The following is a 14652-nucleotide window of genomic DNA, read 5'->3' on the forward strand; positions in this document are numbered from 1 at the left end:
CTCTGAAGAGTACTTATGTGTATTTGTGGTGCTATATGAATAAGAAGCATTAACTATTAATTACATCTTTCAAGCAGTATTTTTCTCTTTTGACAATCTGAGGCCCTGAGGTTTCGTTCTTGCAGCACTGGAGCAGACTCAGCCAGAGGAGGAATGTGGATTCCTTTGCTCAATCAGCTTCTCACATCATTAGAAACAACGAGAACTTACTCAGTCTTGATGGATTTCATCAGACTCAGATATCCAGCACTCAAACAGGACTTGAATGTATAAAACCCCCAACACCGACAAGCTGCTTCATGCTTCACTGGAGGGCACGGAGTATGATTTAACCACAAGAAACCCCAGCCTCTATAATGTAAACCCTTTAATGATGTCTGATTCAAGGAAATAGCATTGACAGCTGTCAGAACTACTAGTCCCACGCAGCCAGAAGGACCATCATCCATAAACGCTAGTCCCTCTGCAGGACATTACTGTGTGCAAGTAAAAGAGCCTAAAAATCATGTACCAAGGGTGGTACTTCCAGAATAATAAGCTGAAGCTGTCCATGATGATGGATGTTCTATCCCTCAGGGAGGAGGAAGGCACAGAGAGCTGGAGTCTCGGTGACACTGCCCACCACCTCTTCTGGGAAGGAAGAGTCGGGGAGAAGGGGAACTGGAGGATAGAGCGGTGCCTCACCAGCTGGCTTTGCCTCTGAGTAACAGCAAAACCAGAGAAGCAAAGGCAGGGCAGAACCCTTCCGAGATGAGCAGACTAACGAGCCAGCGCTGCTGAGCTGCCGTCCCACCCAGCAGCGCTCTGCAGGATGTCCAGGCTACCTGCAAGCCCATATGGGGTTCAGTTACAGTGCGTGTTATAATATGATGCATCCTCACCAAGGAAAAGGCTCATTTATAAAACAAATAATTAAAAGCCTTCATCTACAGTCTTCTTGAAAGGGGAAAGAGAAATCCCCTTCAGAGGGGGAAAGGGGAGGAAAATACAGAGGAAAAGGGAGTAAAAAGAAGCGGCAGCTTGGCCATCAGTAATGTTGCAACACACACAAGAGCAGCCTTGCTGGCTTTGTTGATGGGTACGTAATGTCACATTTGATCATTTGGGAATGAAGAGCATCTGTCGCCTGGCAGCCATCTGTGGTTCGAGTGACCACCTATTTTGACAGCAGCCAGCTGCAAAATCCACTGCCTGTGGCCTGCAGTAGGCTGATTGGCCACAGGTAAACCTCAAGCCACGTTTTACCAGCTCCTTAACGCAGATTACAAACAGCAAACTGAAGCCGGCCTGCAGTCACTTGCAAACAAAATACCAGGCAACAGACCCATGAAGGGACTCTACACAACTTGGATGAAAGATCTGTTTTTAAAAAAAGACTCAAAGTCTATAAAGACTTGATCTCATCAGCAGAAGGCACAACCTAAGTCAAAAGGAGCAAGTTCATATTTTTGTTTTACTGGAATATATTGCAGTGACTCCACTGAGGTCAACAGATTTATATCATTTGACCCATATGGCAAGAATTTACCATCAGTACAGGATGTATAACAAAACAGTTAGCTATTCTGCTAACCCAGAAAGCTCTGGACCAGGGAACTACTGAAGCTATACCCAAACTGCACAGCAGTCCTACAGAAAATGCAAACTTAACCTGACAGCAAGAAATTCATGTATATGCTGTCCATATGCCCAGCAAGGCTTCCACGAGCACTCACTGGGTGCTAGCAGCAACCAAGCATAAACGCTGCACATTAAAGATTGACTTAATGGGCACACATACAAGTTCAGTCTTCTGCTATTCATTTCTTTAGAGACTGTTAGGATTCTCCAGTTGAAATGTTCTCCCTCTGGGCTAAAGACTGACATATTAATCTCCAAATAAAAAAAGATCGTTAAGATAAGGTGAAGGCTGAAACTACAGTTTGTTAACCCAAGGGTAAAAGCTTTACAAGAACATTATAGTTAAAAAAACAAACAAACCAACAATTAAACAACTGGCTTATTCTAGAGAGGAGAAACCCTTCCACGTAAGGGAAGCGTGCCTTGCATTTACGAGCAACGGTTTCGTCAAACTTCAGACTTAACTGCAAAATTCTCCTTCCTGCATAGCCTGGCCTTCCTGTTGACTGGTTTACATTCAGATCCACAAAGGCCTAGGTTGAGATGTTCAGTGCTGTCCAGGGGATTTAGCAGCATCTTTTCCATTCATTTTAATGAATGTTTAAATCCCTTGGACTGCTTTCAAAATGCCAACCTTCCTCTCTGTTATGGAAAGCGTAAAGTTCCCAGCAATCCTCTGACATCCTATTTCATGCTCAGAGAGATGACAAGACATTTTAACATAGCTACTTCAAAAGTTAATATCATTTTAAATTAAAGTTTAATTAACTAAACTTGTTCTAGAACTCAACTAGATGAAACCAAGACACAACATAACATTCTCCTGCCTACATTTTCTTGTTGCTGCTGTTGTTGTGTTTGTCTGAACACAAGCAACGTATTTGGGGGCTCTAGTCCAAGAATGCTTTGCCTCGTCCATCTCAAGTTTAGTAGATAAAACTCTCTCTGCTCTGGATGCAGGCTGTGTGGAGACCCACGTGTCTTTGGTTGTGGCTTTTAGCAGAGAAATAATGATGGAAACTTCTCAGAAATGATGGGCCTGACTTTCAGAAGAGCTTAAATCCGGTCTTGCTCAGAACATCACTTTGGCAAGTGTTTCTTAAATACCATTTGCTTTAGCAGGATTCAGGCATGTCCCTGCATTGCTCTTGAACTGAAATTTTAATGAAGCAGCAGCAGCTACTCATCTAATCACAGCAGAGTGTAAGATCCAGGGACTGTTCTGGGTTTCAGACTGGGCCTATCTATTATCCTGTGTCACACATCCGTGAACACGGTGTCACACACACTGATCACCACATGTCTAAGAGGAAAATATCCTCCTCCTTCTCTAGACGTTAGCTGTTGCTTATGCCAGGAATCCCTTCTTCCTTCATCGACACCAGTTATCACATCTGACAATCTTTCTGGAATCATCCTGGTTATGGCTGGTTCTGGTGCAATGAGTTTCACAGTTAAACCGTAGAGTGGATTTTTCAGAAATATCAGAGGCAGGGTTCGGTGCTTTGTCCCTTTGACTTTTCTTAGCTGCTAGGGAAAATTTGCCATTGTGGCTTTACCATTTCCCCCAACGGTCCTTCGGGCTGGAACTATGGAAAAAGATACACAGAACGTCCAGTTGACCTTTCCTGCATAATTTCTTGTAAATTCATCTGTGAAGACCCAGGCTGGTGAGATGCAGAGTTCCTGCCACTTCCTTTGCTTCAAGTATAAGCAAAGACCTCAGCATATGGCAGGATCTGGCCCCTATCCATGTTCTCTCTCCCTTACCTGACTCTTTCCAGACTGTATTACTGATCTAGCAGTGCACGTGGCCAAGAAACTTCCAGTTTTTCTCACTAGCGAAGCAGCAGGCAAGAATATCTGCAGTCCTGCCACACCAGCCATTATCATTCCAGCTCATTTTCACAGGAAGAATCCTTGGAATTAGCAATCCTCTCAGTACACGCTACTATGCCCTGCCAAAACCAGCCTCTCAGACAACAGGCACGTTTCCTCTGGGACTCACCAAAGGGGATCCTTCACTCCCAAACACCGCGACATGAGCAATTGTGTCCTGCTCTCCTGTCACTTGGGCTTCCAGTGTAAACGGGATCTCCACCGACCCGTGAGGCTGGATAATCCCACAAGGCAGGGGGCTGAAGTACCACACAGCAGCAGCATCCTTGTGCTCCTATAAGGGACAGAACCAAATGCAGCTTCAGAATGACCTTTCGGGAAGCTTTAAACTCCTTGATATTTACACCAACAATAATTCAACACACATTTTAAAAGAGTTCCTAGGAGAAAGCAGAAAGACAAAGTTAGATGCAAAACTTCCATGCATTTGACACCCTGAGGGGGCCCAAAACCAGCCGTGGGGAAACACAGCTCCTATCCTACAGCTGAAGGTGCTCGGACTGCTCCGTCTCATGATCTCGGTGGCTGTGGCAGGACAAGCTGTGATCCCCTTCAGCACCCTCGGGTGCTCTGGCTCCCAGCAGCTGCAGCCTGCATGCCATTTAACACCCCCGGGAATAGGAGATATTCTCCCTTGCGATAAGAGGAGCCTCATTTCTCTCTGCAGTGCTTGACGAAGGTAAAGACAGATGTCACCTGTGTAATTCATATGGCTACTGAAACTCTCTCTGAGACCCCTTATCAACCCATGAATGACGCAGAGCAGCTGTCAGAAGGCTGCGCACTGTCCCCTTTTACCTCTGTGTGTCCAGGGGCCAGCCTTCCCCAGAGGCCCCTAGGAACTTTCGCCTTTTTCCCCTGGCAAGTCCCTCTGTCAAAGAGTCAAGCTTCACCAAAAACAGTACTGTATCCACAACTGCCCACTCCTGCATTGGGAGCCTCTGTGGCAGCTTTTCATGACCCTGTAAATTCCCCTGCACAAAAGCACCCCAGCAACTACAATATAAAATTCTTCCTCAAGCCTAACGTAGATGGTTTTTTTTAGCAACAAGGATCTGGGTAACACCTTGGTGTCTGTTGTATTCTGGTAGGTTCCTACACCCAGCAAACCCCCCCGGTAACAGAAGAGAAGAGGAGGCAGATGCAATGCCAAACCTGTGGAAGAACCCCAAAGCAGCCTGGAAGATCGCTGTCATTCACAAGAGTCAGTGTTTGCTGATAAGGGAATTTTAGGAAGCACCGTCCAAACTTCACAACGGGGTCGAGCACCTGCAGCGGAGGAACTACACATCTAGACAAAAAGACGACCAAGAGAGCATTAGAGATACCAAGAGAATATAAAGTTTGCTTATTCCCTGAATAGGGTGAAATGGAGCAGAACACATTTGTCACTGTCAAATGGACATTTAATACCCCTACAGCAATAAATCATCTTTAACTTTTTATTCACTTTTTAAAATCAGCAACCTCTCTTAAATGAGTGACCAGCTCCAGGTCGCAGCATGGCAAAGGTTTGCCAGAATGGCTGAGTGCTCAAGCAAGGCACCATGGCCCGTCCCAGAGCCCGCTGGTGCTTGGAGACATCTTGCAGACCCCTCGTCCCTGGGAGGACGTCCTCCAGCTTCCTCCACACTGAGCCCCTGCGGCGCATCTTCCTGGCCATCCCAGCAGGGTGAAAGCTTTCTCCCAGGGCAACGGCCCTTGCCCCACCAGGCGAGGTTCAAGGGACGCGAGACTCCAGCGTCTCAATAAAAGCAACTCTTCTTCCATAGAGCAGGTGCCCCTGCCTGAAGATTCAGTCATTTGTCACAGCAATGGAGGGCACAACCCAGCACACCTGCTTTACACAGCGAGCGATCGCCCGTTCCTGGTTTCTATAGCTACCCTGCTCTTTCACCCCCATGGGTTCATCCACTGCCTGTTCCTATCTGCCCTTATTTATTTCATTTTTCAAAGCTGCAGCCCAGGCACTTGACCACACGACTCTGCCTGGGAGAGGCAGCGGCATCGCTGAACCCCTCTGCAATCGTGAGAGACCAAAGCACAGAGGTGACTTTTCCTGACATACAACCTCACAGAAAACCCCAAACCAGCCCAACTCTGTTGCCACGAGCAGGCAGCACATAGTAAGACACTGAAATCTTGTGAAAATAACATCCCTCTGGCTATTAAGCCCTCACAAATAATTAAATATATAGGGCTAACTGCATCCCTCTTGTAATTAAACTGACACCTACTGCAGCACAACAGGACTGATTTTCTCTTTTATTTGGCTGCAGCAAGAACAACTTCGGGCTTAAGTCTGAGAACATTAATGGTCAAAAGAACTGGCAGAAAGCAGAGAAACCCAAGTTCATCTCTCATAATGAGGAAAAAAATTTCCCTTCAGTAAGACCTTGCTTTTATTTTTCCTTCACCAATTCTGCCAGAGGCCTCTTTCCCATCTGCATGTGCCTTCGCTAATCGAACCCAACCCCATCTCTCAGCAGGCTGCCGGCTGTATCCCAGCTGAGGATGAATGCTGCATTTTGGTCACAACCCAGCACAAGTCCAACACTTGCAAGGGGAGGTGGATCTTTGGCTAACTGCACAGGAAATCTGTTATACCTCAAGGATGGAAAAACAGGCCAATAATGAATACAATTACTGCTCCCTCCAGAAAAACTCAGGGCCGTTTCTGTTTGTCGAGCGCAGGTGCTTTTCGTCACGTGCCGCTTTCAAAACACTGCTATTCCCATATCCGATTTAACACTAGCATCCAACCAGGCAGAACAATCTCATTAAGCTGCTCTTCCCGCTCGGAGCTGAACCCAGCAAACTGTGTGCAAGGCAGCATGCTGGCGGCAGAGACACGATGGAGGAAGAAGAGCTGCAAGGGAAGCGTCAGTACCTCGCTGTGAGAGGGAGCGACGACACCTCCTTGCCCACACCGTCCACATCCACCACCAGGGCCAGATTGTATTTTTTCACAGTATTGGAGCACAGGGTGACCTGGCAGAAGAGAAGAGCATCAGATACTTTGTCACTCCCCAAAGCCATCCTCCACGTGTCAGATAGACTGTAGCACTTGGGGAGCACTGGGTGGAGGAGGACATCGTTGAGGGAAGCTCCACGGGCCCACACGGATGCTCCTAGCCTCCTGAGATAGGAGGAGCCACGCTGCCACCATGGGTTTCCACTGCACAAGGTCTAGCCTCCATCTCAGAGAGCGCTACCTGCTAGTCTCTGTGCCCGCAGTCATTTTGGCATGACACAGGGTGGGCAAGTCCCTTTGCTGATTTGCCCAATGCACCGGCTTGCCTGTGCCTCCCACACAGCAAGGGTGATGCTCCCTGCTGCTGGCTTTTTTTGATAGCTTTTACCTGCTGTTCAGTAAGAAAGCAAGTGTGCTGCTTCAATCCGTTTGGGGATGAGTTTACAGCTGAATAATACCTTAAAGTTTGCTGAAGATCAGACACCATGCAGAGTTCTCAGTGGGAAGAGCTGGTCCCAAGCAAATACATCTATATTCATTCTCTCCCCCTTTTTTTAAAAAAGGCTGACAAATGACAGAACCAAAACACAGCAGACCAAACCCGGCTCTGCGTTACACAAGGGCTTTTACAGAGGGAATATCTGCAGGGAGCCACTCCATTGCCAGCAGTGCCAGTTCCAGCCTCATGGTCCATCAGTTGTAACAACTAAACCATCCTGCCCAGGGTCTGCGCATCCCCGACGTCACGCTCTGCTGGGCCAAGGCAACCAGCCCTAGGGCCTCCCTGGCAAATTCTACAGCCTGAGATGTTACAGCATGGAGGAAAACAAGAGCGTGCTGCACAGCCCAAGCCTGACCCCACTCCGAGCTGGCCTGCCTGCAGCAGGACTGCTCGAGCCCTGACCCTCTGGTCCTCATCCCATGATAAGGAAAGGGCAGATTTCACCCCAACTCTTCTGCTGGTCTGTATGTAGTACAGGGTGTCAGGGAGTAACAAAAGCCTCTGACAATCTCTGAATCGTTAGATACACCTGGCAGTTACCAGGGCACATGTAAATCAAATTAAAGCACAAATAGCAGCTTTTCTCCTTGTATTCAGCACTGTTTTAAAATTAAGAGACCAATTTTTGCTTTTAACTACAACAGCATAGATACAAAGGAAATCCATTGACTTTAACTGAATGATTTCAGCTTTACAATGGGAAGCCGAGGGCAAAATGCGGCCCAGCAGATGCTAGGCAGTTCAGGGCTGCCACAGCTTTTATTGTCCCCCATTAGAGATCACTGTGGTGAATGTGACTTCCTCTGCTCAACAGGAGAGCAAAAACAAGGCTGGGAAGAAAAGACGACTCTTTTACTTTAAACAATGACATCTCCGTTTTCAGCGGCCACCTTCTGTCCTCTTTCTTCCTCTGCCCACTTTAAACCAAAGAAAGTGCTCTGAGAAGCTCAAAATACATTAATGGCTTCTGTATTTGACCATACTACACATGATCTTCAGCTTATGATTTTGGAAACGAAACTGTACTCCTTCAGAAATGTCCCAATGACCCAGGTAACAAAAGCCTCACATTATTCTATACATCTTTCTTGCATTATGCTTAAACCTAGCAGTGCTAAAGCCCTCTCATAAATCAATGAAACTTCAGCTCCATCTGCTGAGCTATGTATAGCTGGACTTTGTACGTACCTGGATGTCCAGGAGTCCCAGGGAACGGATGGCTCCCCTGCAGGGTGTTATGGTAAATTCTGTTGGCTTGACATGACCTTGAACTCCCCTTCTCCAGGATGGCCTGGTGTCATCTTTGATCTGAACAAAACTGGTAACACTAGGCTCTCCAGGGCCATCCTCAGGGATGCGAAGGGTGAAAGTCATGGGCACCAAGGATGTGTTATTGAGGCAACAGGATAAGGTGCATGGAAAGCCTATGAAAAATGACACAAATGTGAATTTATGCATGAATTATCCCTTGATTCCTAGTGTGAATATTCCATTATGATAAAAACTATGCTTGGAATTTAGCTCTTTTCAATCTGAATTACAGCTAATTGAGAAGCCAAGCAAGTAATTAATCTTTGCTTGATTTCCTTTTCCATTGATCACAGAGACTGCTTCCTTGGGAACATTCACTCTTAGTGATGTCTTAGTGAGCACCAGAGGTTTTTCTTTATTTCTTTAACTGTGAAGAGCTCTCCCCCTCCCCTCCCCCAAACCAGTACCAATTATTACTGATGTATGAGTGTACATCTAGAAAGACCACAATAGGCTTATTCTGAAAATTCAGCCAATAACATCCAAGTTCTGCCACCTTTGCTCAAGCTGAATACAATCTTAATGATCAGACAGTTTTGAATATATAAAAGCAGTGTATGACAATGGGTAGAATCTGCAGTAAAAGAAAGGAAAGATGAAATTGGGAACTATAGCAATATGTAAAACACCCCTTAAGCCAGCTTATCCTGATCCTGTCACAAAATTGTGATCAAATTCCAGTCAACTTAATTGCAAGCATAAGTAGATCATTTGTGTTCAATATGACCAATGATGTGAAACTGTCTTCCTGTTGCCCGCTGAAAACTGCAGCCAAGACAATCTGAACCTGAAGACTGTGTTTCTACTGAGTGGTTCTGCCTGTGCTGTCATACTGCTGCCTATTAGCGTTCCTGCATATATAATATACTCATTGCATATGCTTCTTTGTGCTCTGCCAGCATTCCAGTCTGAAGGACATAAGTGAGGTTCCTCTAGTTAATCGTTGCAAGTGCAACACTCCCACAGGGTTTCCTCTCTATTGCAAATTGAGGTTTATAATATTATAGTAATTAGAAATGCTAGCTCAGCCTGATCAAACTTTTTTTCCCCCCTACCACTAATCCCAACACAGTCGGATTAGCTATAGGCACTAAAATCAGCCTATAAAAAGCAGAGACAGTAGCTGCTGGTAGAAGTAAAGGTCTCGGCGCCTGGCAAAGAATGACTCAGAACATGAGAACAGCCATAGCAGGTCAGACCAATGGTCCCTACCCAGTTTCCTAACTCTGAGGGTGACTAAGAGCAGATGTTTTCTAGTCTTCCCTCCCTCTGATCACCATTGTTCATCTCTACCTTTCCAAGGTCTACTTCCAGCTCCTGGAGATGAGCAATTCCTCAGACAACTTTCTGCCCATCTACTGTCAAATAGCTTGCAGTCTGAGCTGGGGCAGCAAATAATATTGCCCCATTCATAGGTTTTCAGATCCCAACAGTGACAGTGACTTGAAAAACCATTTTCTACCTTGAGCTAGTCGGTAAACTGCCACTATTCCTCTATGACATGAAGTTAACTGTACTTATATAGGGCTGGGTCAGTTGTTCCCACATAGGCACCAAGCAACATCTTAGATGTGCCACAGGCATAGACGTGCGGGACTGGAAAATATAACACAGAACTCATGGGACACCTGGGCCCTTCTGGAGGAGCAGCTGGAGGCTAGGCTGAATCCGTAAGGCATCTCCTATTTTGGCACCATCAGACAGAGCATGATGACTTGTAGCCCACTTCACAGGAGGCAAGTCTGATGCTAGCTTGGAAGCTAGCAGGAAATATGTCTCACCTTGCCTAACAAGTGAGCACATAACATCCACACTGCACTCTGGCTTCGATTACTACCAAAGGTTTAAGCTTTCCAGTAGGCACCAGTGATACAACCACACCTGGCAGGGACGTTCCATCTTTCTGCAGAGACTGGCCCACAGCTTTGATTCCCAGCCTGCTCTGGAGTGGACATCTTGCTTGGCTGGCCAGCCCTGAGAGAAGGGCATGTCTCCCATGGCCTGGTTACAAAATGTTATCTGAATACAGATGGGGAGGAAAATCAGCTGGAGATGCAGCATACAATTTACCCAAGACTGTCAACAGTGACAAGTGCCCACCTCCAACAATTACTCCAGCAATCTAGCAGGGAGGCAGGAGGTACACAGAAAGGAGAGCGATAGACTTCACAGAACACCAAATGAGGCCAAAGTTGCCAGACACAGACAATAGTTAGCAACACAGTTAAAAGGAGGAAAAAAAAAAAAAAAAGAAAGAAAGCCTGCCTTCTTCTTGCTGGAAGAGCCTTATTAAAGAAATCAGATTAAATAGGATGAAACTTGTATTACATAACCATATTTCTTGTTTTTACTGGGGGCTGCCTGGTGTGTTTCTTGTTTTATTTATTCAAAGGAAACAAAGAAGTGAAAGACAGTGGTGATGTAGGGAGAGAAGGAAGTTGCTCAGGAAAGGCAATGAGTTTTCTCAAAAAGTCCATGAACAGCATGAAAACACAGAGGCATCCTGGGTGCAGAATGATAATGGCCCTTCAATCAATCCACAATTGATTTCACATTTAAACTTTAGATCATCTCAGTAAAAAGCCTTTTGTGAGACTGAGATGGAGAATCAGAATCTGCATTTCAATGGAGACGCTCTGAATGCTCAGACACAGGTTATGTCAGCAGAGCTCGGCTTTCAGTGGGGAAGGAGAAGGAGCCTCTAGGAGTCTCTAAGGATATCCGTGCCTGCTGCAGAGCTATTGCTTGGGTACATTACCTGGTGTGTGATAATAAGGTGCCCTCACAGCACAGATTAACTTCTCACATTAAAGGACAGCTGGGTAAACTGTGTCCATACCTTGCAACACAAACATCTACCCAGAATTGCTATAGGCATGGTTTAAATTCCTTTCTCCTATTGCCCCATTCCCTAGGCCCTTCTGGGACAAGGACATTCACAGTCATTCTGCTGCGAAGGATTAGAAGGCTCAGGTTAAACAGACTACAAGGGACACTATGAAATACTGAACTTCAATTACTCCCCTATTTGACCTCATGATGGTCTTCACTTTCTCAAAATGATAATGAAGGACAAAGTGCTCTCAAGCACTAGTCTCACCATGATTTTATTTCCAGAACTCTACGTGGCACAGTGCAAACCAGTGGGAATCACTGGCACTAGCTGTTTAGTGATAAACCTTCTCTCATCACCCAAAACCTTTAAAGGTCCCTCTTAATCCTTTTGGATACTGCCGTGCTAGAGGTCTACTCTCACACAGAATCCAGCATGTCTGGGTTTCATCTCAGGAGCTCTGTCCAATGACTGCATGTGCAGTGCTCATGGCAAAATATCATCCAAGCAACCAGCAGTCCTAGTTTTAACACCCCAAAGCCCGCTATGGAGGAACACAAGCAATAGATGTTCTTACACTAAAATGCTCCATTTTGGTAAGCCACAGCCTGTGGACCAAGTCCAGTGTATACTCACCGAAAGAGACATCCCCAAAATGGAGGGAAGGTACGTTGAAGTGAAAAGTCGGTCCAATGACACAGCCCCTGTGAGGACAAAGACAGGCAGGGGAAGCATTGGTTTGGTTAAAGAGAAGTGCTAAGTGCTTAGTTTTCATTACTGCACAGATGGATAAAAGCTGGTCTCAGAAGCACTGCGGGTTTCAAATCAACACATCACCCTTGCACTCAGCACAGCATCAGTGTGGACAGGACACAGTCTCAGCAAAGCAATCGGCAGCTGTTAGCAGCTACGTGCCTCCTCTACCCCCAGTCGGCAATTCCTCTCTTCTTTGTTGAGGACAGTGAGATACAAGTTTCACTCATCCTTGCCTTTTTCTCGCAGCACCAAATAGCCCAGAGCTCCCCTAACCCAGCGGTGCTGCAGGAATTCTTAACTGGAAGCCATTTTTCCCTTAGCAGATCTTGATCCATGCAACCAATATCCATGCAGGATTCTGAGGCTTAAATCCAGGGGAGCCCAAATCTCCCATTGACCACCACCAGAAGAGGAACAGTTCTACCCAACAGAGAGTTGCATAGAGAAATGTATGAGCTTCTCATCAGCGCACCAGCTGACACATCCAAGAGCAACACATCTGTCAAACCATCGCAGACATGAGTGTCCCAAACCCAGCATGCTACCTCACTCTTACTCAAATTCAGCAGCAAGGCTTCAAACTCAAAAACTCACCAAAATCCACTTCAATCAGTACTTGGAGCTGCACAACATCCATTAATTTGTTTCATGGTTGATGCCAATCAATGACAACTCTACCTCCTAGTTAAATCAGGGAATTCGTTCACAGGATTGCCACTGTTTCTGTGCCTGTTCTGTAAAAGGAATCGTTCCCAGCAACCTGCAGGAGGGACTTGCATTCATTTTATATGTGCTGTCCAATTTCCAACATCCCTTTCTAACGCCAAAGGAACAAGCATTCAGGACCTTGTAGGTTGGTGACCGAGTAGAGGAAAGAACAATCACCTACAGCTTGGGCATTTTCTGATTGCAGCTGGAACACAGATGGTCAAAAAGCACTCAGAAAAACTGTCTTTCTGGAGTTTCAACCCAACACTAATTCTCAATTCTTGGAGCTGAATCAGTTCATGAGAATGAGCCAGGCAGCAAATCCCTGCTGCTGACCAAGTTTCCTCTCCAAGGACCTCGCATAACCAGATCTAACCTCCCCAACCCAAGCAGCTTACTTTGGATGGAGCAAAGGGAGCAAGCATGCCTTCTGCCACAGCACCTGCCAGATGATGATGGAAAGCTACCTCCAAACCAGCCTTAACTGGGGATCACACTGGGAAAATGCCAAAGATGTGCCTTGCCAGACAAGTGGGGAAATGACTGCTATTTCTGCTGAGTGCACCATATCTGTGCTCAAATAAGTTAGACCTGAATGACTGCCCAGAAGGCTCAGGCAAGGAGCCAACCCAGAACTCAGCGCACAACAGCTGATAACAGTACAGCTTGCAAGAAACAGGGGGAAAAGTAGTGGGTTTGGCAACAACTGTGCCTTACAGTAGGATCAATTAATGCACGTGAGAAGGGAGAGCAGTGTCCTTGCAGAACCTGAAGGAAAACACAAAGTGGGAGAGGAATTGCTTGAATTCTCATCCCCAACTCCAGTGCAGTATCCCACAGCCAGTTCTCCTCCAGTCAAAACAACTGAGAGCTTCTCTCCATGGAGGACTGAATCCAGCTCACAAAGCCTCCTGAAGAAGGAGGCTAAGCTTGAACTGGTGGATAGACATCTCAAGGGATTTTGAAGACAAACAGCTTGAGTTATGGGGCTAGGGAACAAGAAGTACCAGTGTTGGATAGGGATCCCTGAAACAAAGGCAAATGGAAGTCAAGGAGGCAGACACCATCTCAGAGAAGTGGACTGCAACGGGAATGCTGAGGGATGGCTGCACAGGAGCACATGGAGATGTTGGGGCCCCACCAGAGGGGCTGCAAAGGAGTAGTCACCAGAGAGGAGTACCACCAGGATATGGAAGAAAAAAGCAACAGCAATGCTCTTGCACTGAGGTAAAAGGTCTGCAGTGAGCCTAGGGCCATGCTGGCAGAATGGGGCAGACAGTGGCCACAAAGAAAGGTAGGAAGTCCTGGGTTCGTGGCAGCAGGATGCTGCAGGCACTGGGAGCCAGCCATCAGCAGGGAAGCCAGGACCATTTCACTCAGATGTGGGGAAACCAAAAGACAGCTATGTCTTGGACAGCTGTTTCCTTCCTCAGGAACGTGGCCATTGCAGGGCAGAGACAGCAGGCAATATCTGAGAAAAACTATATTCTACTGGTGATAAGCGCATCTTTACAAGCAAAAACTGCCCTTGATCAAGGGGAAAGATGCTTATGTAAAAACATCTCATGACCAATTTGGAGGAGGGACAGATGAGAAGAAATTATTTGATTGTGAAATGTTCCCTCTTGATTTCCAAAAAAAGCAGCACTCTCCCTCCAAACAGAAAGCCAACGTAATTGTTTCTCTACCAGAGGTCAACAGACCTACTCACCACTCTCTCTGCAAAGTAACCACCTTGCTCTTCCTTCTTATCCATTCAAATCTACCTCACTAGTGAATCAATCGCAGATTCCTCTTCGCTTCATCACTACTTGGTCCAGTGCTTGACCTCGGTGTCTCCCAGCAGCAACAGTCCAGGAGACTGGCTGCCAAGAAGGTATAGCCAGCCCCAAAGCTCCCAAGCATCCAGCATCAGCTTGGGATATCAACTAAGATATCCCACCTCGTTGCCCACAGGGAGGAACAGCTGGGACAAGCTTGCATTGCTCATATTCTGCTCTGGTCCCAAGAAATGAGCTTCACACTGCCTATTTTTGTTAGCCTCTACTC

The 14652-nt window shown here is 46.4% G+C and overlaps 1 protein-coding gene across 1 annotated transcript in view; it reads right to left on the minus strand.

Moving 5' to 3' along the window:
• Nucleotides 1-14652, minus strand: part of HYDIN (HYDIN axonemal central pair apparatus protein) — a 172307-nt gene that overhangs the window by 95335 nt on the left and 62320 nt on the right. The window contains exons 13-17 of the mRNA XM_067302835.1: nt 11776-11843; nt 8184-8419; nt 6410-6510; nt 4675-4810; nt 3629-3793 (exon numbers count right to left, since the gene is read on the minus strand). Of these exons, the coding sequence (XP_067158936.1) occupies nt 3629-3793; nt 4675-4810; nt 6410-6510; nt 8184-8419; nt 11776-11843 (706 nt within the window). The remainder of the gene's footprint in view (nt 1-3628; nt 3794-4674; nt 4811-6409; nt 6511-8183; nt 8420-11775; nt 11844-14652) is intronic.

The sequence above is a fragment of the Apteryx mantelli genome, chromosome 10 (genome assembly GCF_036417845.1).
Source record: "Apteryx mantelli isolate bAptMan1 chromosome 10, bAptMan1.hap1, whole genome shotgun sequence".
Lineage (NCBI taxonomy): Eukaryota > Metazoa > Chordata > Aves > Apterygiformes > Apterygidae > Apteryx > Apteryx mantelli.